The 27,962-nt window shown below is 35.1% G+C and overlaps 1 protein-coding gene and 2 pseudogenes across 2 annotated transcripts in view; all 3 read right to left on the bottom strand.

Annotated features, from left to right (window-relative positions):
* The window catches only part of ROCK1 (Rho associated coiled-coil containing protein kinase 1), a 131,678-nt gene extending 120,148 nt beyond the window's left edge, over window positions 1-11,530 (bottom strand). Inside the window, exon 1 of one of the 2 annotated variants that reach the window (XM_011360461.2) lies at window positions 10,523-11,530. In XM_011360461.2, coding sequence (XP_011358763.1) covers window positions 10,523-10,615 — 93 coding nt within the window. In that variant the 5' untranslated portion in view covers window positions 10,616-11,530. The remainder of the gene's footprint in view (window positions 1-10,522) is intronic. The other variant, XM_011360464.2, reaches the window with a different exon arrangement.
* Window positions 11,531-20,257: 8,727 nt separating this feature from the next.
* LOC111739959 lies at window positions 20,258-20,376 on the bottom strand (annotated as a pseudogene).
* A 6,513-nt stretch (window positions 20,377-26,889) lies between these two features.
* Window positions 26,890-27,300, bottom strand: LOC111739846 (annotated as a pseudogene).
* Window positions 27,301-27,962: the final 662 nt, after the last annotated feature.

The following is a 27,962-nucleotide window of genomic DNA, read 5'->3' as shown; positions in this document are numbered from 1 at the left end:
ACGATAAAGATGAGAAATCTGATGAGGAGGACATAGGAGAGAACTCAAAGGGAGAGAAACACAGGGCCTGGAACTGTGAGAGCAAAGGTAAGAAAGAGCAGGAAATATACTATAAAAAGTGAGACAATCCACCTACAGCTGACAGTCTATTTTGGACAATGTTAGGAATTAAGACTAAGGAAACAGGTAAGCTAAGACCACATGACAAAAAACACTAAAGTTAAGAAAAAGAAAGAAAGATACAGTATGGATTACACTGGCAAACTGCTAGGGTGTCTCATCAATCCAAGAATGTTGGGTTAAATTCTGGACTTGGGTAGGGTATCACTAACAGACAGTAAAGATCAGATTCAAGAACTATTTCGAATAAAGAATATCATTCTACTTTTCTCACAAGGTTCCAAGTACTATTTCTAAATACAGTAGAATTGTCATCGAATCTGAACTATAACAGGGTAAAGCAAGGAAAGGAGTAACTATTAACACCGAGATGAAACTATGGCACTTGCATATAAGTTATTTCATTGAATTCTCATAATTAAAATCTAAGATATAAGTATTATCTTATTTCTCATTTTGAAAATTAAATATATTCAGGCTCAAAGACATAAGATAACTTGTCCAAGATCACACAACTAAATAAAAAGCTGGCCTGAGGAGTGAGGAGGTGGATAATAATCTACTTGGTCAGCACAAAAGTCCTTTTCCTGGGACAAATTATAAGATATATATAATGATGACAATGATGATGATAATGATAGTTAACATTTACTAAATGCTGGGAAATATGCAAAGCATGCTACTTATATTACCACATTTAATATTCTTAACAGCTCTATAAAAGTCTATGGTTAATCTTATTTGAGGATGTGTTTGAGTCCTAAAAAAGTTAAGAACTTTGCCCAAAGTTACAAGGCTAATTAATAAGTGGCCGGTCTGGGTGGAATTAAAAATCACGCGGTCTGACTTCGGAGCCCATGTTCTTAACCACTACCCTAAACTGTCTCCATGGCCAGAGTTTACTAGAAATAAGCAGAAGAAATAAATTAGAATGAGTAAATACTTTGAGTGGATGATAAAAATCAGAAAAACATATTCTTTGTCTACTTTTAAAGAAGTCGTAAAATTTAAGCAATCAATGAAAGAACAATAAAAGATATATATTTAAAAGAGACTTTCTTGATAAGGTTGGGACTTTAAACAAACTTGTATCTAAAGATAAATTTGAAGATAGTTTCAATTAGCAAATTTTTATTATACTCCTAAAGAAAACCAAGAGTTCAGAGAGTGGATATTACCTACCAAGGCCATATAATTTTTCAATTGCAATTTACAGTCAGAGAGTAAAACTCAGAGTTTCAGACATTCCCGTCCCCCACTCGGTTTTTCTTTCACTCTATCAAACCCACATTCTTGGAAATCAAACAAATGTGTAATTGTTAGCGTCGTTAGAACTAAGGTTTTCATGTAAAAGAAAAAATACAAACTCAAAGTGATGATTAAACAGAAAGTGGAATGATCAGTATAAAGCATTTTTCTTCTTTTCAAAAATAAAATTTCATAGCTCTATTCCTCAAACAAGGACAAGAAGCAATTTCAACTCAGCTGCATTGAGTACTTCTGGCATCCAGATCGTGGTATCTGAATATAAACCTCCACGATGAAAGGAATGGCTGCTTTGGTTTGGGGCAAGAAATGTACAAGATGAGCCTGCACATCTTATTATACCAAAGGGGTTGGAGGGACAAGGTAGCTGTATCAAAGATTATTAGTCATATACAAATAACATGGGAGCCAATGTAAAGAGGACAAATCACAGATAGGACAAATCAAGCATGAGCAAGAATGACAAAAACTGACTGAAACACACCAAATATTTTTTTAAGTGGTTTCCAAAAAGATGCTGGCGGGGGAGGGGGAAGGAGAGGGAGGAAGAGATGCTGGGTATATCTTGTTTGCTGACCTTTATGGATGGGTTCAATGGGTTCTTTGCATACTAGCTTTTCAGGCGCTGAGAGACCATAGTAGGAGACTGTAGAGTGAGAGGCCAATAAGGGCACGGGAGATATATATGTATTCCTGTGGTTCCCTTTTATTCTCCAGTTCCCTTACTGCCAGATCAACACGCTTCTCTTTACTTAAAACCACAGCCTCTGTCGAATAGCCCTCTCCACAGAGCCACCCTCTCCAATGCTCTCTCTTCCCTTGTCCCTTCAGGTCTAGAGGTGGTAACAGCTCTCTACACCATTGTTACTAGTCCCAAGGTACTGCACTATCCCTACCAATTTCTTTAAATATTATCTACACCTTGTAAACAGTGTCTTTCTTAAACTTCCCTCCAACTATGTCATGCCTATCACACTAAGGCTCCAAAATACCCTATTCTGAAAAGCAGCAATTAAAGAGAAAGACTAAAGTATTAATCTTATATTTTATAGAGTGTATTCCATGGTAAGCAAACAGTCCTACAGATGAATGAAAGTTATTAAATTCTTAAGTCTTAATAAAAGAATTACAATTAATAATGTGAAAGGAATGACAGAATTAGAAAATCATTATTTTGCTATCTCTGATGAAATAAATGATTCAGCTAAAGATCATAAAATGGATGGAACCATTGGATGAAAGGATGATGGATTTTAGAAAGGAAGTTATTACAGGCTGTCACCATCTGAACACCCTAATCAACCTTAACATCACTAAGGGTGGGCTAACCAGATATTATGTGCTTCTTGATATGATGCAAAAGGAAAAAAAAAAAAAACCTATGAAATACTCTTGACTAAAAATTCAAAAAACTGAATAAGGTTTTAGATCTAACTACCTATTAGCAAGAAATATGGAAGGTACAGTAGTAAGTTAAATGATATCATAAGAAAATGAAAAGAAGAATCTAGAATGTTAAACATTGGACAGTATCAACCACCCAGTTTTCTCAACAAAACAATGGGAGTGGGAGGGGGGTTAGAAGAGATGCAGGGAGAAGACTGCTCTATATTTTAAAAAGAAACTCAAAATAGCTAACAAACAAAAGCAACATGTAGACTTTGCCTGGATGCAGATCCTAATAAAGCAACCGTAAAAAAAGAGTATTAGACAACCAGAGAAATCTGAATATAAACTGGGAATTAATGGTACCAAGGAGCTTTTAGTTTTGTTAGATATAAAAGCCATTGTAATAAGAAAATGTTCTTTGTTTTTTTAAAGATGCTTATTGAAATATATAAGGATGAAATGACAATATCTGGGATTTACTTTTAAATATTTTGGCAAGTAAAATGGTGATTGATGAAAAGTATGACAAAATTTTGGAAATTGCAGAATCTGAGTAATGGGGATTCACTACACTATTTTCCTTACTTTAATGTATGTTTGAAAATTTTCACTTATAAAATTACCAAACAAAAAAAAAAATCCATGTTCCTTCCACTATAACCATAATTTTCAAAGTTGAGTGTGTCTAAGAATCCACATCTTGTGCAGAATCCCAATATTCATCTCCCAAAATTCTGATTTTGTTTGTCTGGGCATGGGCCCAGATTCCGTTTTTACACAGTCCTCAAGTGAATCTGATACAATCTACAGACTCATATCTGAAAATTATACTTATACTACTGTACCACAAATCTTTAAATATACCCCAAACCTCAAAGGAAAAGCATTATCATATCTCATACCTCCCCTTCAAGCCTTACTCCATTCCTATCTGCTCATAAGTTATCCTTTTCCTGAGACTATAAATTCCATGAAAGCAGAGTCCGTGTTTGTTTTTTATTCAACATGGTGTTCCCAGTGCTTATGGGAGTGCATACAAAATAAAGTTTTGTTGAATGAATAAATGAATGAATAAGAGCAAAGAGAAAAAAGAAGAGCTAACTGCAGTCCACTATTTCAAAATTAATTCCAGGAAACTATCTGAGAGAAAATCTGTTTCTTGCCAAAAATCAATATAAGAAGTTTGGAATAAAAAATATAAATAAAGCATGGGAATAATAAAATAATAAAAATAAATAAACATAGGAATAAGGAGGGGGCATATATTAGCCTACCTTTTGAAATATGACACAAGTATAAGACAACCTCTCTCCTCTCTGAGACATCAAACTTTGGACATTAATTTGAACATCTAACTTCCTACTAATTGTTTAGAAACTATGATGAAAATATACTCTTATATTTCACAATCCTAAACAAGGGAGGCAGGTATATAAGAGAAATAAAATACATATACACATTTTGAAGGATATATAAATGAGTAACTCAATTATTACTTTTTCTGTTCAAAAACAAACCCCTAGTTATAAAAACAAGTCACAAATGCAAAAAAGAATAAATGCCAAATATAAAAATTAAAAATTAGTTTAGGATAATCTTCCAAGGCTATAAAGAACAAGTTCCAAAAATAGCACTTATATTTCTATCCCAACACAATCTCATTTAACTTTTAAATTTTATTTCTTAAATAATAAATCAATGACAGATGTTTTAAGTTTTTATGGAAGTATAATAAAAAAAAAAACTCATAGCATTTTTAGACACAATGGACATCAGCAATTGCATGGCCCAACTCATTTTATAAATGGGGAAACCGAAGCCCATATAAGGAAAAAAACTTACTTGGTTACAGAGTTAATGGCAAAATAAGGTATATGCCAATGCTCTGAATTTCTAGTTCAGTGTTCCTGTCACTACATCACGCTAATAGCATTTTTAAAAAAAATAAATATTATCCATTGTGAAATGCATTACTACTGTCTGTTCATCTTCTTGTACACATGTGCGTGTTATCCACCAGCTATGCTCTGGACTTACAAATGGATGTACCTTATTATAGTGGGGATTGGAATGGGGAAGTGGAATTAATGAACTCTATTCAGCAATAGAACTACATATGTAGTATTTCCTAATATGTGGGCTTTTCTGTCCTATATCATAATAGAATCTCTAGTTTTTACATATATACACAGTATCAAAACAATTATGAAAGAAAACTAAAGTTATGCAAAATCTAATCTAAAACTCAGAATTTACTCTTTGTTCATCATAAAATTTTATACATGGCTCCTTCTGGATTAAAAAACATTTCTGACTCAAAAGAGATTAATGAATGGCCCAATTCAGGTCTCAGCTGTTACTCTGAGCTACCTCTCTACACACCCACAGGGTGCCTGTACTGCAAGAGGACCTATTTACAGAACACATACTGAGAATATAAAAGATACACACAGAAAGAGAGCAAGATAAGAACTAAATCTCCACAAATCAGCTCCCAGCTGCCTTTCTTATCAATCTAAACCCTTGGCACAAAGTAGGTATGTTATAAACCATGACTAAATGAATAAACAGTCTCCAAAAGCCCCTCCCCATTCTACTGAACCCCATCTAAATATCTCCATTTTCAGTTACAATGGCTTAGCCACTTCAATAAAGTATAGCTGGATTATGAATGTATGGACATGGCTTCAGGTGCCAGATAAATTACTCTGCACTTAGAGAAGACAATAAATATCAACTTCCAGCCTAAGCCCAATGACTAACATAAAACAGATACACTATAAACATGACCAATTAACAAATGCTTACTAAATACCATACGCTGTAGTAATTGCTTTGTCTATATTTTTTAATCTTTAAAACAATCTAGTATTATTATCCCACCCCTTTCCTGAAGAAGAAACAAGCTTTGAGGGGTTAAAATAACTCACCCAATATCATCTAGTAGTATGTACACTGCAGAGACTACATTTGAATCTAAGTTTAGACCCTATACCAAGATTTGCTGAACTACATTTGAATCTAAGTTTAGACCCTATACTAAGATTAGCTGAATAAATTGAGTAATTTCTTTTTTTAATTCTTGCAACATATAACATCAAAACAGTCTGGTCCAACTAACCAGATATGCAACTGACACTGGTAACACCCATTAACTCATAAATTATGAACACTGGCAAGCATATACCTTTAAGATTCAAATTTTAATGACCCCAGGTCTTTTCATTCCGTCACCAGTACTATAACCCCAAATGTAATCAATTCAACTAATAGGATATACAGAGGGATTATATAACAACAATCTAGAATATGGAATGCTAGCAAAATTATTTCTTTTGAAATAATGTGACATGTGGCCTAGGACTGTTAAAGTTCACAACAAAAATTCCAATTGAGCAACAGGGAGAGTAGTAGTACTGATGATAAAATGGGTAAGTATATGGGAGAAAGTTTATTTTGAAATAGGAAGAATCTGAGTGATAATATCCAAGTAAAAATGCCTAGTAGGCAGTCAGATATTTAAGATTTAAAACCATAAAAAAGACTGAAAATAAAGATTTCGATAGCATGGACATAGAGATTGATAGTCGTTAAAGATGTAAGAATGGATGAACTCAAGAGAGTGAAGAGAAAGTATTACAGGCCTAAGACTGAGGCTGAGAGAAAAAGAAATCGGCAAGGAAAAAACGAAAAGCATTGGGTTAGGAAGCCCAGGAAAAGAAAATAAAAGAGAAGAAAAACTAAAAAACGAACACCTGAAACTTCATTTAGATTTCCTTTCCAAATTCTTAAACAGTGAGTAAAAAAAGGTAGCAAAAAATATGTACAAAGGGGACATATGTGTTAGAACTCAGTATGCACTATTCAACTATTATCGGTTCCATTCCCTCCTTTCTACTCATCACCAGCTAAACAAAACTAGAAAAAAAGGTCATGCTCTTAACGGGCATCCTGAAAGAGTGTGCCAAACATGTGACAGGCAAGATAGCTGTACTTTCAAGAAATGTATGTCAAACTTCAAAGTAAATATATACCTATCCCTCCCACCCACCTACCTCTTTGTTCTTCCTTTTTAATTTACAAATTGTATGCATTTTTCCCACTGGAAAAATTAGACAATTAAACTCTATCCCTTACTGTTTTCGGAGGTACTCAGAACCATTAAGAAATTGTTAACAAATCCTAGACAAACTAACTATAAGGTTAAAAAAAAAAAAAAAAAGGTTGTAGAAGGAAAACAGTTCTTGATAATCATTACAAATTATTACATGGACCATTAGGCAATAGAACCATTAGAACACTGGAAAGTATCTGACAAAAAACCAAGATTGAACAATTCGAATGCTCTAGGAAACAAGTGAATAGTTACCATATTATCTTAGCATCTGTAGACTATTTTAGCATTTATATTTGCAACATAAAAATGGACTTATCTAGTTCTTAAATTATGTGTTCAAGAAAAAGCTGGATAACCATTTATCAGGGCTCCTTCCAGCTACATTATTTTATAAGTACTAATACTCATCATTAGTATCTCAACCAAAAAAAGGACATCTGGTGGGTAAAGTGGTTTAAAAGACATTTGCCGGCAAACTCTTTTAAACCCAAAAGATTTGGGAACTTTAATTTCTGAAGAGTGGATCTAGTCAAGGAAGTGGAAAATAAACATAATTTAACAACTTTATTTTTGGAGATTACAAAAAACCCCTAGAACTCGAGTGCTGTACATGGTACATAATATATATTCAATAAGGATCTGTTAAATAAATCAACAAAGGCCAAAATAATAGAGAAAGGCAATTAATTTAAAAGGGGCATTGTCCCTACATTAGATGTCCAAAGTCTAGAGAGGGAAGAGTAAAAACAGACTCACTGAAAAAGGTAGTTACCTGACAGGTCATTCTAAATTGACAGAATGAATGAATGCTTAATGATAAACATAAAATATCATGCTAAGAAACTTCATGCTAGACACAATAAAACTGGAAAAAGGATTTTATCTCCAAAGAAAAACTGAATCTTTACCAAGTTCTGATGAGTATAATAAAGTTTCAACAGCTATCAATAAACAATTATGAAACTAAACAAAAAAGGGCCAAGATTATAAGATTACGAAGGGGAAAAAAATCTGTTGACTATTTTCTCTTTCTAAATGCTCTATTTAGGAATCTTGGGCTCCCAGATACCTACCTCGCTATCCTTACTCTGAAAAGCCTTCATCATGTCTTGACTCTTTTGTTCAACTTTTCATCTTTTATTTACTCTTTTATCATTATATCAGTTTCAACTTGCAACTCTGTGCAAATAACTTCCAAATTGTTATCTTCAATTATGAGCTCAGTTTTATATCTCCAATAATCTACAGGTCATTTCTTTGTGGTTATCCCAGTGTCCCTCAAAAACAAACCTAAAACTGAATTTATCTGGGGCCTAATTTTCCCAACCTATTTCCAAACCTGACTTTGCTGTTTTCACCCATGTTTTCATCAGTCTCACTACAACCCAGGCTCAAAATTTTTAGAATCATCTAACTCTCTTTGGTTCCCCTTTCTCACCCCGACCCTGCCAATCAAGTTCTATCAAGAAGGAATTCCTTCTTCTCCATTCTAATATCCCAATTTTGGGCTTTAATCATTTCTGGACTATAATTTTTTTAAAATTCCCCAATCTCACCCCATCTCCAATCTCTTTCCACATAACCTATCCTGCACACAACTACCAGATTCGACTTCTTCATTCATCCTGGCAATCTTCTTTACAAATATTTAATAACCGCAACATACTGAAATCTAAACTCCTTAGCCAACAATCAAATCCTCCACACTCCAACCCCAAGCTATCATTCCAACTTTATCTTTTGTTCCCCTAAACATGGCCAATCATGTCTCCACCCTCTACATATTCATGCTATCCTCCACTCTCCCTCTGAATATCCTCTCTAAATCCTATCCATCCATCATAAAGCATACCCTAGCTCTCTCAACTCAGTGATTGTTTCCTTTCAATATCCAAGAGCATGTATCACCTATACCCATCAACTATTTGAAATTTATCATGTATTTTCTCAATCTGTGAAGTGTTTTGCCTTGTTTCTGTGTATGTAGGTGATATTAAGTCTTGTGTTCCTAAATCGAGTAGACTTTCAAGGAAAAAGTCCATGACTTAACATTTCCTGTATCCTCCACATTTCAATAAATCCCTAAGGTTCCCACCAAATGAATCTATGGCAAAAGGCTAGAAGACAACTTAAAAGAATTAAAAAGCTACTGTACTCTCCCTGTAATACTGCTTCATGGAATAAGATCAAAAAGCAAAGTAAAATCAAAAATACTATATGAATACTGGATAAATAGTAAAGGAAGAATTGGACTTCTTAAAAGTTACAGAAATCCTTACTAGAAAGATGTGTTCTAATTCCTTCTTCTCTCATCAATAAAATGTTTCAAATATTTGTTTCTCAACCTGAAGAGCTTCTACAATGTGGGTGAGACATTTCACAGAGCTCACAAGACTCATTTCATAGTCAAGGATGCTTAGAGTAATTTTGAAATCCTTGGGGTAAAACATTCTTGTAAAACCACACACATTTAAAAACATACATAGGTATATAGACTAACTAAAAGGCATGTTAATTTTAAATGATCTACATGATTTTCTTGATTCAAGAAGAGATTTTTAAATGGTATCATTTCTCTGAATGGCATTACAGTACCTTGCTCACTTAATCTTAATCCCAAATATTGTGTGCATCTAACATTTAATCTTAATCCCAAATATTGTGTACATCTAACATTAATTCTGAGAAAGCTGTAAATTACTATCCATAAACATACTCCGTGCAACTTTAGAGATTATGTGGTTTTGGCTGGACTAAAATAGAATTATTATATAACTTTAAGTTGATCAGTGCAGTAAAAGGAGAAACTCTCTTACACTTTCCAGCTATTAGTATTGGAGAAAACTGACAATACTTAAAAACTCCATTTACTTCAGATAAGTGTCTATGCTATCAAACACGAATTTTTAAAATAGGGTTTTTGCCTTTCATATCCAAAAAAAGCTTTCTTAGAATGTTTTAAAAGTGATTATGTTAACCATAACATCACCGAAAAAGGCAGTTATGATAAAATATCTGCATGGTACTTTTGTAATCAACAATATTGTAAAAGACGTTAATATTGTGATGACCTATCATCAGTTTCCTTGGGTTTTTACACTTAATAGTCCAGCAAAAAGTTCCTTCAAACTCAAATCATCTATGACATTTTGGCTCAAAAATCACTTCCTCAATATCGACTCTCCATTGTCACTTCCACGTCTAAAAACTAAACCCTTAGGAGCTAAATCGTTGTAAATGAAAAGTGGTCTTTCCAATAATACTGTCAAACCGATCGGAAAGATTATCACTACAATCAACATTCAGCAAACTATATATGCAGTAATAACTTTGACGTGGTAACTTTTTACATGATGTCTGCAATGGAGGTTTATAGGTATCTTTTGTGCAATAATGAACTGAGTCAGAGCTAAAAGTTCAGAATAGTTGAGTCAGTCCAATGATAAATAGGGCCACGGCATGAGATTTTAGTGGTACTCCAAGATTCTTCAGGGAAAAACACCAGGTTTTGGTGTTTTCCAAGATTATGCACACCTGAAAACTTGCTTTTGCAGACAACTAAACTAAAAGCAAGAGGAAGGAAAATACATACAGAACCCCAGATAAGCAAAAGAGAACAGCGCTTCTCACCAGCAAACAATCCGAATTCACTTCCGATTTGGGATCCCGCAGCAGGTTGTCGATTTTTTCAAACCGAGTCTCAAAACTGTCCCCAGTCGACATGTTGCAGCTACTGTGACAATACCCCCGTACCAGCAGCGGAAAGCAATTTCAACCAACTTCCTCCGGCGGTGGGTAAGCGTCCGCGGGGCGGAGGAGCCGGAACCTCAGGGTCACCAGGTGCGCCCGGTTCCCCCTCCTCCCCCTCACTGAGGGGATCTCCGTTTTCCAAACCCCGGGCCGGGGGCAACAGCGACCCAGAGCCGCTCGGACGCCCAAAGTCGCATCCCACCTGGCAGCCCCTCACGACAGCCGACAGCGCTGTTGCCACCAGCCTCGTCGCTCTGGCGTGGTGCTTCAGCCTAGCGGGCCCCAGCCGCCTTCGCCATGGAGAGTTCCCCGTCCTGAGACGGGCAGGAGTGGGGAGAGAAAGAGAAGCAGGGTGGAGACTCCTTCGGGCAGCAGGGAGGGAGAAGAGGAAAGGCGAAAGCGAAGGGCGGGTGCGGAGCTGTGCCAGCTGCCGCTGCTTGGACCACGGGCCCGGCCCGCTCCGCTCTGAAGCACTGTAGGCGATCTAGCCCCGCATCCCCGATTCTACTTGGCCGATCCGTCTCGGCCAAAAGCTGGTCTACGCAGGACAGCTTCACTTTCCCATTTTGTCCGGTCGCTGCTGGGGCTTCTGCCGCGGTGTCCGGCGGGGCAGGGCGAGGTCGGTGCCCGATGGAGATTTAGGAAAGGCTGGAGAGCGGGCGGCGAGGAAGACGAGGGGCGGGTCCGGGCGGCTCCTGATAGGGGAGCTTCTGTGAGGCGCTGCGGGCCCGGCTCGGGAAAGGGCGAGTCGCGACGGCGAATGCTTGGGGGGGGTGGGGCGAGGGGGGGCCGTGAGGGACTAATATGTCCGCCTTCCTGTTCAAACAAACGGAGACCGCCGGCACGGACTGCGCATGCGGGGCGCGGACGTTCGGAAGGGGCACCGGCCCAGCGGCGCGCGCACGCGCGCGCACGCCGGCGGCTCCACAGGGCGGGTCTCAGCCCAGCAGAAGGCGGGGCGCGGCCGTGGCCTCGCAGACGGAGGGGAAAAGGCTGGCAGCGGGGAGGAACCGGTAGGGTGCCGCGGGAGGCACAGCCCTTTCCCTGGCAGGCTTTGGAGGAGCCGCACACCGTCCCAGAGTTTCTGTGAAGGTCCAACGGGGTGGAGCTCTCGCTGCCTCTAGTTGTGACCTGCCAGCTTCCCCAGTTCTGCTTTCTCTGGGCTGAAGCAGTCTGAAGAATTCTGACAAGAAAGAATGGATGCTTGTTATTGTTATTTTGGAGATAGGGTTTTTTTGTTGGTTGATTGGTTGGTTGGTTGGTTGGCTGTTTTCAGTCAAGATCCCTTTTCTCCGGCAAGCACCAGCATTTTAGCACCAGCCAGGTTTGGTGTACCTCATCGTCGGCCCTCCGTGAATCCCACAACGTTTAACCGTCTACAATTCCATGGGAAAATTACAAGGCAATGCAGTAGTCAGCCCTTCTAAGACGAGCGTGTTTGTCGGGAGCATTAAAATTCTGACTCCGGAAGATACAGTCAATAGAAGTCAAGCTCAATTTAGATTTTTTTTTTTTAAGGAAAATCTCATAGAAAAAAATCATTTTAAAGTTATTCATACCAGTTCTCCCACACCATTAACACTCCCATTGTAGTTCTCGATGTGTAATCCTCCCGTTTCAATTTCAAAACGTTCGGTGAAACTTAGAATTGTTATTTTACCAGAACTAATGTAGAACATGAAAATAATAGCCATTTTCTCCTATTTCAATTGCTGCATTGAATGTGTGTGAAAGACTTGTTAATCTGCTGATAATGTTCTTCACTGCTTTCAATAGGAAATCTACCTTAATTTAGTTCTAATCAATCTTAATTTTGCTCATAGGTCAAATTAAGGATTGCTAGAAATAGAAAACGTGGATGATTTACTCTACATTGGAAAATGCTAAGGATGAACAATTTCTCATTATATAAAGAAAGCATCGTATAGCATCTCAACAGTCTACCTAACTCTGATGTGAGTCAGAGGTTAGGAAAACGTTACATTGTTTGAAAAATAACTTTTCTATTTTTATTTTATTATATACAAGGAATATTCAGATGTAAAACCAGTTGTATAAATCATGATTAGACGTTCACAAAAATGTCAAAGAAAACAGACAAAATTCAGGTATTTCATTAAATGTTTTTGCAGTGACTTTTCTTGGCTCCAGTATTTTAAACCGGTCATGTGAATTAAATTTATTTTTAAGTATAGGGCTTAAAATAAATCTGGCAGTTGCTCTAAAATAAATTTCCTAAACCCTGCTTGTCCTTTTTTATTACCATTTTTAGGTATTCTTAGGAATTTGTTGTTTCTCAGAGACTGAGCATTATGTTGCTTTCCATTTGGACACATGAGAAAGTGCAGGTAGCTAATACAATACATGAGTAGCACTGATAAGTTTATCAGTAACAGAAATATATATGAGGTCTATATATTTTACTTATCTATAAGGTTAACCTGATGATTGTTACTCCCCACTAGTCTTTTACCATACGATAGATAGATTGTATCAATGTTTTGTTTTTTAAATAAGCTCTCACTTATAATAGGGTAGAATCATATAACATTTAAGTGCCTTCCAACTTTAAAATTCTATTGTCTAATTTGACTGATCTTGTCAAAAGTATTGTGGATATTTGAGATTGCCCTTAAAGCGTATATTAAAATCCTAAGTTAATTGTAAAATACTGATATCATATATAAATGTAATAAAATGTAATATTTATTATACATACTGTTTACCATGTGCTAGGCACTAATCCATATACTTTATACATAGTATTTATTAAAACTTCAAAAGATCTCTGTTATGATTATACCTACCTTACAGATGGGGAAACCAAGTTGCAGAAAGATATGTTTTTTGCTCAAGGTTATAACAGACCCAAAATGGAGCAAAGGCAGTCTGACTCCAGAGTTCCCACTTGTAACTGCTGAGTATACTAACACTATGCAATCCTAATACAATAACAAGTATTTTATAATTGTATTATTTACATTAGCATAGGTTTAAATGATTTCATGTAAAAGAGGAAATTATAAAATTTACAATGTGATCAATATTATTACAGTCCCTAGGGAAAGATGCAAAATGATTTTAGCAAGGTTCAGAATAAAAAGGACTTTGATTATGGTTCAATAATAGTGGTTTGGCTAGAGGTTCCTAAACACCAGGTCTAAAAAACAGTGGCAGTTCTTAATGGAATTTTCCTGACCTGCACCTAAATGAGAAGAATAAACATATATTACTATATGTTTTCATAAAGTAAGCATTTCTAATTAAAATTGTCCTTCAGTCTGAAATTCTTTACTTTTTAAAAAAATTAAATGTACTTTAAGAAGCAAGAGTTAGTAAATGGTACAGTTTTTGTTCTTAGAAATTTAAAAATTACAAAGTTGGCAACTATGCAAATACATAGATTTCGTTAGTTATATCTTAATTTTCTGCTTTTTGGAATTCAAATATCTAGAAACATTTAATTCAGCTGAGACATTTTAGGACCTAATGAAGAGGCTGCAGTGCTGAAAGAATTTGAGGCATATTTGAGAGAAATCATGGAAAAAATCAGATATGGGTTTAAATTTGTATATAGTGAAAAACAATTAAGTTGAACATTCCTTTGCTTTGGGTTATTTGGTAGGAAATAGAATCAGTTTAATGTTTATTTAATACTTTCATAAACATTGTTGTGGTAGCTAGCTTCCAAAGATGGCCTCCAGTGAACCGCGTCTCCCAGTATACATGCTCTTGTGTAATCCCCCCTCCACCCTGGATTTGATCTGGGGCCATATGACCTGCTTTAACCAATATAATGCAGCAAAAATGGCACTGTGCCAATGTCAGGCCTAAACTTTGAGAGTTTGTCTGGAACTAACAGTTTAGTGCTCTGAGAAGTCTTACTAAACTAAGATCACCATGGGGTTAGGAAACTCAAGCTAATTGACCACAAGAAGAGATCACATGGAAGACAACTGAGGAACCCAGCAGACCTCGAAAACACAGACTCCAAATTTATGACCCAAGTTGAGCCAGTCCAGCAGCCTTTAGCCATTGAAACACCCCAGATGCCACGTGGAGCGGAAACAAGCTAATCTCTCCAAGCACTGCCCACACAGCAGACTCATGAACAAATAATAAAATGGTTGTTACTTTGAACCATTAAGTTTTGGGGGTAGTTTCTCAGCAATAGATAACCAAAATAGTTGGATTTCAGGAAAAAAATTATTCATAGTAAAGTTATGTATAATATATAAAGATATATTGGGAGTACCTTTTATATTTTTTCATATTAACCTCTACAGAAGAAAGCTGTCCACAATGGAGCATTGTAAAGAGGTGACAAATTAATTCATGTTTACTGTGTTTACTTCAACAAAAGTTTGTACAAAAGAAATGTAAAATCTTTTTAAAATTTAAGGAATATTTCCAGATTTTAAAAAATTTCATAAAGTTATCCCATATAAACATATTGTTACATGTATTTTTTAATTTTCTCATTTTGTGAATAATCATGTCTATCCAAAAAAATATACCAGAAATTCAGGTATATACTGTCAATTGCATATCAATTGTAATTCTGTGCCATAAATTACATGCAATTTCAAAAATACATATCACAAATGTGTTAAGAATGTGATGTGACTAAGTTCCTATAGAAACGTTAGCTAACATTTTTAAGAAAGTGTGATACTTATGTTTAATATAACTTTCCAAAAGCGCATTAATTTTTTTTTAATGTAGAACAACTTCCCTTGATTCTGAATAACTTTAGTAAACAGAAAGTTGTGAAAATTTAGGTTCAGTTTTATTTTAAGAGTTTGGTTTTACATGATTAATATTTACCCCAAAGTAGTTTATATGTACATATTTTTCTACATCTGAGAAGTGAACAGATAGAATATGTTCCTTTATGAAAGAATACTCCTTTTGAATTCAGCCAAGCTTTTCTTTTCTTTCCACAGGATATACAGGCTTGGGAATCAGTGTATTTTGACATTTTACACCTACTATAGCCTTGGTGCCACTCAGGCAAAGTTGGCAATGCAGGAAACTGTAAAGATTACAGCAAACAAAGTGTAGGGCAAGCCATCAGCACACAGTGTCCTTAAGGGCTTCTCCTAACTTAGCCTGAAATGCCTTCCTCTAACATCTGTTTTTTATTCCTTACAAGCTGCTGTTCCAGTCAACTGCAAAAATACTTGCATTTACCCTAGAAACAGAATGGAGAAACAGATTTCTGTAAAACAACTACTTCCCTGCTCTATGCCATTGTCATCTTGGAGACCTTACTGTTACATACCCAAGCATGCAAATGACTGATATTACAATTTATTCCAAGGGTAGGGACTGTTATGTTTGTGGCCCCACTGAGATGATGGGTGAGTGACCAAAGAGAGGGAAGCCAAGATCAAAGAGATAATAACAGATACACGTAGTTGGTCACATACAGCGTCGTTTTTTGCAGCAGCCTCCTATTCACAATTTCCCATCCTGCCCAGCACCACTCAGCACTGAATCCCAAAGCTAAGTGTGCTTTCTGACCCATTGTTTTTTAGGTTCTTACATCTTCTTTTTAGGGCCCTTAAATTGGTGAATTGCCTTTTTTGGCAGTGACTGGCTTTTCACCCAATATCTACTTCTCTTTTTTATTCATCACAACTTTTATCACTCATCTCAGTCCCAACTTTAAGACTTCCATACCAAACATTTGGATACAGAAAAATATCTGTTTCTGACATTTCACCGTTTTTCTCTCCTATCACTCAAACACCTCCTGAAATATAACATCTTCCCTAAAATCTCTACAACTGGAAGAGAGGCGCTGATTCCTCATATCCACCTATCAACATGTAAGTATTACCCATATAACATTCTACATATTCTTTCTTAACCATGACACTTTATGCACTTTACACCTTTTTATTTGCAGACAGTGTAAATACTCCACTAGCTGAATTTATACATTTGTTTTTATTTATATGTTCTTATCATTGCAGCTTCATGCCCTAGGGCACTGCCTAGAACTTTAAAAGCAATAATCATGTTTTTCTTCTCATTATAAAAATAGTGCATGCTTATTTTTTTAATTTTTGAAAATGAGGAAAAGTAAGACAGAAACCAAAAATCACCCATATTCCTACCACTCGCTATTGAAAAACTCCAAGTTTTTCTTTTAAAATTTTCCCCTGCATATGATTCTTTGGTTTACATGCCGTGTGTATAATTTCTATAGGTTTTTTAGTTTACATAATCATATAAGCATTTTTTCCTTAAACATAACTTTTAACGCCTGCATAATATTGCCTTCTAGAGGTTTACCAAAGCTTATTTAACCATTACTCTGTTCATCCTATAAATAATGTTCCTATAAACATTTTTATGCATAAAGTTTTTTTAACTTAGAATTATTTCCTTAGAAATGATTCTCAGAAGTGGGTCAAAGCATTTTAAACACTTTAATATCTTTTGCCTAATTGTTTTTCAAAATAGCAATGCAAGTTTTACATTCTCATTGTGTTTATGTCCCTTTTTATCATTATCTCCCCAACACTGGATGTGTCATTATTAACATCTTATCTCATCGTTATGTTAATGTGCATATCTTTGGTTACTACAAGGTTGAATATTTTATCATATGTTTGTTTTTACTACTTGTTTTTCTTTTTTTATGAATTAATTTATGATCTGTGCTTATTCGTCCACTGGGTCTTAGAATTTTTTGTTGATTTGTATGAGTGTATACCTATATGTACATATACATATGTCTTTAGGATACTAACATTTGTATTATAATTGAAAAAATATCCCATTTTTTCTTTATTTAAAAATTTTGAGTGTATTTTTGACAATTGAAATGTTTACTTTTTAAAAATTTTGTCAAATCTGACTTTTTAAAGAATTTATTTTACTATTTTTATGTTTAGAGATTCCACCTTCCAAAAGTTATATATATTTCTATTTTTTTTGTCCTCTTCCCCCAAACCCCCACCATGGCTTGTTTCTTTTCTTTTTTTTTTTTTAATTCCAAATGAAATATATTTGATATATTGAATAAGGTGAGAATCTAATTGTATTTTTTCAAATTGCTAAACAATTCTATCAACACTATTTATTAAATAAGCTTGTCTTTTCTTATTGATTATGCTTTCATATCCTATATTAATTATAACATATAATTGTATTTATTCCTGAACTATTGTATTTCATTATAGACATGTTTATTCCACTAGCATAATAATATAACTATAGTTATGCGTTATGTTTTAATAGCCCAGAAAAGCTACTTCCTTTGTTAGTTTTCTTTTAAAATAAGTTTCTAACATTTTAACCAGTTATTCTTACATATGATTTTTAGAATAACTCCAAGTACCTCCTCCTACCCCTCCATTCCATGGTCATTTAACTGAAAATATTTTAAATTTATAACTTTATTTGGAAAGAAAATCTTTATGATATTCCACTTTTCCAATCAAAAATTAGTAACTTTTACTCAAAATTTTCAAAAATAGATTTTGACAAAGTTTTTTAGATTTTATCACCTGGGCCACATATATTTCTCACTGGGATTATTTCTGTGTATTCTAAAATTTAAGTTGCTGTCCTGAATAGGAACTTTGTTTTGATTATTTCATGATTATTGTTAAAAAGGAGTATTCTTGAGTATGAGAATTTAGCATCTTTTACCCAGCTATTTTACTGAACTACTGTTTGGTCTATAAAATTTTCTAATTGTTTTGAAATTCCTAAATATATATTGATAACTACCATGTTTCACTGTGTGAAAAACATCATTATTATTAATTGTAAGATACATAATTATTTTGTGTACTACCCAAAAGAGGAAACACTAACAAACTGTGACAAATCATTGATTCTAGGATGTATCTCAATTTTGGAGAGGTTAAAACATGAAAAAGGGCAAATCATAGATTTGATAAAATGTCATAGATTTCTAAATAATGATGTTTTGGTTTCCTTCTCAGCAATAATCATACCTCACATCTATGCGAGGTCTCAGTGTCTTAGCCAGAACAATAGAGGTAGATGACAGGTATCCTTGTCCTTTGCCTGTTTTCCACAAAGATAATTCATCTTTAAGCATGGTGTTAACTTTCGATTAAAATGAATATTCTTCATCATGTTAAGACAGTATCTTTCTATTCACTAATGTATGAACCCCAGTCGAATACTAACTTCGTTTCTACATGTGCTTTTATTTACTTAACATTTTTCTTAACTTGTGTCACTTTTTAATTTTAAATTTAGTTAAAATGGAAACCTTTGATTATTATAGAAGAAGGAAAAACAGAATCACTTTCTATAAATGAAAGGTAACCATAAAAATAAATAAAATAACACAAAACAATATTATAAAATTCTGTTTACTTACTGTTGCTTGCTTAAGGCTCTGAGCCTAATGCCAATCGTTTCTTATTTTCTTTTTCAAAAGGGCATCAGTAAGTGTTAGAGAAGTGTTAAAGATATATATACTCATTCACCAAACTGAAATTTTCTCCTGGAAGTAACCAGATTACAAAGAGAATTGAAATAGAGTAACTTTCTCACTCTAGTTAAAAATGTCAGAGTCACGTGTAAAATCATCTATCCAATCTATTTTAAAAACTTTGTTAGGAATGTGTTTCATATATGATCACATGCTTTTTTGGGTATATGTTGAGGTTATTTTACAGCTTTTGTTTCACTTAAGCTAATGATGCATGTATTATATAAATAAAGTTTCTAATATTATGTTACCCTATAGTCCTGGAGATAAATATAGGCATGCGGGCGGGCACGCGTGCGCATACACACACACACACACACACACACACACACACACACACACACACACTCTCACACACACACACAAGTCATTTTATTATACGGTTGAATTCTTTTTTCTAATAGTTTATTTAAGATTTCTCTATTTGTATTTATAACTGTATTGCTAAGATTTTAGGGGTTTAGTTAGGGTTGCTGTAGGAAATAGAAACCAACTTAAGCTAATTTAAGCAAAAGCAGAAAGTCTAGTTGAGCATCAAGAGGGACTAAAACCAGGAGTTGAGAACCCCTGATGAACTAATGATACTGTCAGTCTGTCCAGGCCTAAATGATGCTCATCTGTGCTCCTTTGTGGATCTACGTTATTCTTTTCCCTTTGTATGGGAACTGATTTTTTTTCTACTTCTCCCTGCACATAATCCAAATATAACATGTTCGGCATCATATACGTACAGTGAATTTAAGTACTAACAGAGGTTGAGAAGCATCTCTTGTTCCAATCTATTCTGTAAATTTTACATAATTACTTTTTGAACAGTAAATACTTGCATAGGGCATGTAAATCAAAAACTACAATATGGTATACAATGAAAAGTAATTCTTACTCCCACATTTGCCCTCAAGCCACTTAGTTTTTAACACAAAAGGCAATAGCTCTTTAGTTTCTTGTATTCTTTCCATGAGTATGCAATCATTCATATTATGTAGACTTTTCTCAACCATGCTTCGCCCTTCCCCCTCTTAACAATATATTTTTTTTTTTTTTTTTTTAAGGCAAGGCAACCCTTGGTTGACCTCATAGATTGCAAAGACCTTGTCAGCTTACAATCTCTTATTTTTTATTTTTTACACCTACAGCACCTGGTCTTCCTAGGTGGTTTCCCATCCAAGTACTAACCAGGCCTGACCCTGCTTAGCTTCCGAAATCAGACGGGATCGGGCTTGTTCAGGGTGGCAAGGGGGTAGACAATAACATATCTTAAAAGTTGTTCTTTTTCAGTAAATATAGAACTGTCTCATTCTTTTTAACAGCTACACAGTAGTTCAATTTTTGCATGGGAAACAATTTAACCAGTACCTTACTCATGTACATGTAAGTTGGTTCCAATCTTTGCTATTACAAACAACGCTGCAATGAATACTTTTGCGCGTAAGTTCCTCCTGAGTTATTTTTCTTTGTTAAATGGTTTCTTCGGTCAATAATTTTTTAAAAAGATGGGCTGATAGATACCATGGTTTTCGTTCATTCTTTCTTTAAAATTTCTATTTACTCATTGATTTTGCTTTCTATATTTTGTTATACTATAAGCGAGCTTATTTTTGTTTCTGCAATGATTTGGATTTGGAATAAAGAATTCTTGTTTTTAGTCTGGTAATAATTACCTTTAAACATATACAATGTTAAATATACATTTTTATGATTATAAAATTAATAATAAGACTATAAATTTTGAAAACTTTCTATTTAGATGAGAAATTTAGCCCATTTTCTGCCCATCTTTATCTTTCTTCCTTTTTTTTTTAAAAAAAAAAAACAACACTGATCTTTTCTTTAAGGATTTACAATATTAGTTTTAGGCTTGTAGCTAAATTAAAACTAATATTTAGATTTATTTCTGTATGTTTAATTTGTATATTTGCTTCCAATCCTTGTAGAGAATCTGTTCTCCTGAATTTTAATTTTTACTCATTTTAAGTCGTCTAGAGTAAAACCTTAAACAATTTTAAAATGAAGAATACTTAGGTGAGATCTGGCATATCTCTAAGAATGTCTATTGTCCTCCACATCAGTGACAACATGGATAGATACATTTTTGTTTTTTTGTTTTGGTTTGGGTTTTTTTTAGTTCACAAATTTTGCCCTAAAAAGTTTTGCTACTTTATAGACAACACTTTCATGCTTAGCTCTTGTGGAGTTCTTTGTGTATTTCTGAAATAAAAAAACTTCACAGAGCTAATCCTAGTGGTAGATCTCTAGACATAATTTTTTCTGAAACAGGGAACTCTTTAAAAGACTCAGGTCTTTTTTAACCTGAGAAAAATTTTCTTTTAATATATCAGTTTATTGTGTATGCTCCATGGGTCTCATTTTCTTCTTTTGGAACATCTATTACCAATACTTAAGATCTCATCCTTTTCTTTTTTATCTCTCTTTACTTCTCTTTGTTCTTTTCTTCTACATTCCAGGAAAGCTTCTCAAATTTGTCTTCTGAAACACCGATTTAATATTTTTTGTTTATTAAACTTAAATTTAATTAATTTAAAAATAAGTAACATCCTACTGGTTCAAAATTCAAAAGATAACAAAGGTTATACATTGAAAATCTCCCTCTCACTTATCTGTCGCCACAACCTAGTTCTCCCCCACCAGAGGCAATGTCATCAGTTTCCTGTGCAACATTCCTGAGAGATTTTATTTTTTACATATTTATTTATTTTTACATGCTCATAATAATCTTAACAATTCTTTGCTATTATTACATAAATATTTGCTTTTTAGTTTATAGCCGAATAGTATTTTATTGCATAAATATGCCATACTATTTAGTCAATGCCCTATGTGTGGATATTTAGGGTTCCCCCCCATTTTTCTTGATATTACAAGTAACGATTCAATGCTCATACATATTTTTTTCTTCCCTCTTTCCTTTTTTCTTTTCATCCACCCAATTATAACTGATTAAATTATAATCCTTTGTGTTTATCTTTGTACTATTCAATATACTTCGACCCTTATTGCCAACTTTGTCTGCTTTAGATGATATCTTTTGACCCTAGCTAAGGGTCACCAAGGTAAGAAAATCAGCATATTTACATTACATACCACCTTTTTTCCCTTTCCTCTTCTAATTGTTGTTAATTTTATCATTTCTACTCCATATGGGTTTTCAGCATTATGTTTGTTTTGTAACTATAATCACCACATTTGTTTTGGTCTCCATCCTAAATTTACGTAGATTTGACACTACATGCTAGACTTCTATTATAGTTTCTTTTTTCCTTGTATTTCTATCATTTTTGCCTTCATCTGATTAATTTTTTTTTTGTTTTTGTATTGCTTTATTTTTTAGAACAAAGTATCATATAAGCTATATTTCTCCACATAAAGAATTTAATTATTTGTAATACTTATGAGCTAGGAGTTCTTTTGTACAAACCAGGAAGATTTTTTGCACTTAGAAGTGTCTGTTTTCATCTCAATCTGTTTTCATTTCAATTTAACCTGCTCTTTTTTTAAAACATCCTATTCATCCTATTCATTCTCATAGGTACAGATTATTTTACTAGATAATTTGTATCTAGTAAAATGGTCAAATCTTAAGTGTACAACTCAATGAGTTTTACATATGTATACACCCGTGTGAACACTAACCAAATCAATTATAAAACACTCTCGAATATTTTCTCTTTCCCTTCCCCATAAATCCCTCATTAGGGTTAAGCAATATTCTGATTTCTATCACCATAGATTAGTTCTACATGTTTTAGAATTTCACAGAAATGGAATCATATAGCATGTTCTCTCTTTTGTGACTGAGTTCTTTGGTTTTTATAGATTTTGGGTGGGGCATTTTTTATTGTGGTAAAATATATATAATATAAATGTACCATTTAACCATGTTTAAGTGTACAGTAAAGTGGCATTAAGTATACTCACATTGTAGTGCAACCATCACCACCATCTATCTCTAGAACTTTCCAACTTACTAGACTAAAATTCTGTACCCATTAAGTATGAACTTCCCATTCCCCATGTTGCGCTGCCCCTGACAACCACTATTCTACTTTTTGTCTCTATGAATTTGACTATTCTAGGCACCTCATATAAGAATAATCAGACAATATTTGTCCTTTTGTATCTGGCTTATTACATTTAGCATGTCTTCAAATCATCCATGTTGTAGTATATATAAGAATTGCATTCCTTTTTAAAGCTAAATAAAATTTCTTTGGACATATATACCACATTTTGTTCATTTATTTGTCAATGGAAATGTAGATTTTTTTAAAAAAACGATCTTTTAAAAATTTCTTCCCGTTCCTGTAGTAAATCAGATGAAAACATTTTTGGAGCTTCTTAGGAGATTATTTTCCTGGTCTTATACTGCAGAAATTTATTCCATGGGTCACCCTCCTCCCCCCATCCCCCTGCTCTCTCCCCACCATCATTTTCTCAACTTTGGATTGGGAGAAAAATATCTAGGCCTGGCATTTTAAAATACATAAGGTGGGGAGTTTTGCTATTAGATTAGGTACTGACGGACTCTCCTCTGACACTGATTTGCTATGCACTGGCCTTATTCCAGTTTTTATTGCTTAACAGCCATTTATCTTGTGTAGTTCTTTTGAAATGAAATAGAATCACTTCATGATTCTCTATCAGAAAGAGGACGTTTAACCTAGAGAATTTAACTCTATACTCTTCTTTATTGACATTGAGTGGTGTATGACAACCCCTTTCCCGGCTTTCACTACTTTTAAGGTTTCTCTATTTCTACCTCACCTGAAATGTTTTGCCTTTGAGAGGAGTACATATCTCAAGGTCTCCATTCTCTCTCTCTCTTTTTTTTTTTTTAATTTTACTAGTTTCAAGTATACAGTACATTGGTTAGATATTTATATAGTTTATAAAATGATTCCCCTAATTGCTCCTTCTCTCCTCTGGTTTTCCACCTAGCCAATATATTAATGCTAACTGCATTTCCTATGCCATGCTCCCCATCCCTGTGACTGTCTATCAACTACTAATTTGTACTTCATTAATCCTTCACCCCATTCTCCCATCCTCTCAAAACCCCTCCCTTCTGTCCATCACCAAATTGTCTTCTATATTTGTAAGTCAATTTTTGATTAGTTTGTTCTTTTTGTTCCTTAGATTCCACATGTAAGTGAAATCATATAATGTCTCCATTCTCTTTATCCTGGCCTTATTGTATACTGGGGATTGTAGAAACTGAATTGATTAAGAGGAGCTATTAATGACAGAAAGGTGAACTCTTACCATTCAGAAATCTGCTTCCACACAGTAAAAGCTACAACTGCCTAGCTTTCTCATTAGTGAAGCCCTGTATCCCCAAACTATAGGAGGTCAGTGAGGGGATTTGAAGGGAGGTATGATACAGAGTTCTACCTATATATTTTCCAGCTGTGAGTTTCTGATTCAAAAGATGCCATATGCCTCAGATATCAATTCTGTTTCTTAATTTGGCACTATTAAAAATTTAACAATAGAAATACTTCCAGAAAGCTACTCTATGATTGACTTTTATCCTTTATTTCAGGGGTTGTGCATTTCATCTCTTTGTACCTCTTCATGAATACGAATGAAAGGTTGGGAGAAGAACTATTAAGTGCTATTATTATTCAGCCATCATCCTAACCCTAAACTGTGGGCCCAAGATTGTTTTACTTACTTATATAACCTGTGTGTTGTAAGACACCCAAGGAGGAATCTCTTCCCCCACTAGCCTAATACCTTAAATGCAAATATCATGACAGTTTCTTTGTGTTAAGTACTTGACATTTTCAGGAGCCTCATAAAAAACAAATATTCTCCAAAGTGATAAAACAAGTCACTATCATCTTGGTTTGAAAACTTTATGTTATCTAGCAAAGCTGGTTTGCTTTGGCAGTAAGAAAATTAAGCACTAAAGTTGATGACAGCTATTTTCCAGTATTCTGACCAGCACTTTAAATCAAGGGAGCAGAAACAGTTTTTCTGCTCTGAAATTTCCCTAGGGCCTCAGACAATCCCTGAAAAGTCCTCAGTATTTCCTATCTAGAGTATCTTAGCTATTTTATAAGCATTGGTGGAGAAGAGTTGGAAAGTACCATAACATATGACTACTGCTGATCAGTCCCAGGCTCTTTACTATAAATTGGTGGCTAACGTGATTTTTTTATCATTGTAAATCTTAATTATTCTGAGATCTTATGACAATCCAATATGAAAACTGAATAGAAATGGGCTGCTCTAACTGAAGGAGGGAGCAGCACCAGAGAGTCCAGGCACTCCCTACTACTTTTGGCCCTGAGAGGGCTTCATGGAATTCCTAGAGCTCAGAGTAGCAAAATTTTTAATTCACTATCCTAGACATCAATAAAAGATGTTTGTGTAAGGCTGAAGAAGAGTATGAGAAAGGGCATCAAGACATCTCAGCATAACTAGAATGCTTGAGTTCTGACTGGTCAGTTATTTTAAGGAAACACTTGATTGTTGTCCATACTTAGCACTCTTACCCATTTCCTACCCCAGGCAACTACTGAGGGAGTTCCATTAGACCGTGTGATCTTTAAGACCTCAGTCATCCATTATCTTAATTTCTCATATCTTTAGAAATATCCTTAGAAAATTTTTTTCTTACACCAAATATCAGGACAAGGCTTCCAATTCTAAGAGAGTATATACACGATGGCCTATCAACCCTCCTGATTACAGCTAAAAACTCTGGGCAAAATACACAAAAACAGTTACTTAAAGACTGTTAAAAGTTAAAAGTAAATAAAATCAGGCCTATTGTGGTATGGAGTCAAAACTTGAAGCAGTAACACAATTTGAGAATGAGCTTTCCATTCCCCCCACCTTTTCTCCTATGGCTTTGCCCCAGGGACAGGCCCCAAGTACAGAACTGCTCAGCAGCAGTTATATAGGCAGTTAAAATTCTAAAAGAAACCTCATCTTTTTGCACAGAAGAACTGAGAAATGGGTACTCTGGGGCCAAGAGTATGAGAGGAATCCTGGAGAGAAATAAGCTAGAGACAAAGATAAGTCTCAACATTGTGTGTGTAGGAAACTATACAAGTCCCCAGTTTACCCTTGAGCTGCATATGCATGGGACAGACCCAAAGCAGCATAGCAAAGTTTTGAGAATGGAACTAAGATTTAAACCACTAACCAGGTCTCAGACTAACCTTTTAGAGGTGTATGTGTTGAAAAGATCTAAAGCAGCATCGACGAAATTTAAAAACTGAATTGAGATTTGAATCACTGCCCACAGAAAGTGATTTATTTATTTATTTTTTGCTGTTCTAACAATCTGTTCATTATTTATTTTTCCCTCCACTGAAGCACCCCCTGCACACACACACAGACTAGGGAGGTTACTTGAGGTTACTTGAGGTTGGTCAGTCTGGAGTCTGAAATTTGAAAAGCCTACCTCAATAACTTTGTGGCTTAGGTGGGGGCATAGTCTATGTAGAACTGGTGTCTCCTTTTGAACACTTCATAAGAAGAACCTAGGCATACCCATAAAGGTGGCCATACCCTGGAGGGTTGACTGGCAGGCTGGAAGACAGATTCTTTGATAAAGGCATTTTTACTTCAATAAAGGGCTGGGAGCTGTCTGGGAGTGCTATAGAGGTGGGGAGGACTTAATTCAATGGAGTCGTTATTTGCAGCTTGCAGAGAGGAACAAAGAGAATTCACTATACCTCACTATACCGGGCCATCTCCAAGATCAGTATAGGCTGCTGTGTCTTTACTACCACAAGGGGAAGGTGATAGAGGCATCATAGAAAAGGAGGCATGTAACGATTAGGCCAAGTACCCCTGCAGCGACAGTGAAGCAATTTTCTTTCTTATCAAGGACAATAATGGAAATAATCAAGTAGAGGATCCCCGTCACAAAGCTTCGGAAGAAATCACTCCAGGGCCAGCTGATGCAGTGTATCTTGGTGTGCAGATTAAGTGAGTAGATGGCAAAGAAGAAAACAGCAACGGTCATATGACCCGCAGACAGGGAGGAATATACTGGTGCAGAGACACTGAAGCACAACAGAATTGCCAAGCAGAATATAATCTCAGCAAACAGGAGAAATCCCTTTTGGCTGCGTGCGAAGTTGGTGCAGGTGGCCCAGTAGCTGGGGGCCGAGTCACGCTGGGAATCCTCCATGGTGATGTGAGAGTCCCTGTGGGCACAGAGAATCTGCTAGCTTCCTGGCAGGTTCGAGGATGCTGCACACCCAGACATCCTGCTCACTGTCTAGAAAGTGATTTTAAAAATTTGTGCTATGAAGCTAACTGGGTTGATTACCTGCTAAAAGAGTAATAATGATAACAATAATAACATCCCTTACAAAATTTTAACACGATTCATATCTGCATAATTTAATATTAAAAAAGTCCAGAATACAATTCAAAATTCTTGATAAACAAAGGACCAGATAAATGTGATCAATTATCAAGGGAACAGACAATTAACAGATGCCAACCCCAAGATGTCACATATGTTGAAATTACAAGACAGACTTTATTATTTTTATTATTTCTAATTTTTAAAATTACAGTTGAGATGAAATATTATATTGGTTTTAGGTATGCAGCATAGTGATTACACATTCCTATAACTTACAGAGTGATACCCCCACCTCCCCTTGCCCTCCTTTTCCCACCCCACCCTCATAATTCTAGTACCTACCTGGCACCATATATAGTTGTTAAAATATTATTGCCTATATTCTCCATGCTGTATTTTACATTCCCATGACTGTTTTGTAACCTCCAATTGGTAATTCTTAATCCATTCCCCTTTTTAACTCAGCCTGCCAACCTCCT

The sequence above is a fragment of the Pteropus vampyrus genome, unplaced genomic scaffold (genome assembly GCF_000151845.1).
Source record: "Pteropus vampyrus isolate Shadow unplaced genomic scaffold, Pvam_2.0 Scaffold55, whole genome shotgun sequence".
Taxonomy (NCBI): domain Eukaryota; kingdom Metazoa; phylum Chordata; class Mammalia; order Chiroptera; family Pteropodidae; genus Pteropus; species Pteropus vampyrus.
This window is presented reverse-complemented; position numbering and strand designations above follow the sequence as displayed.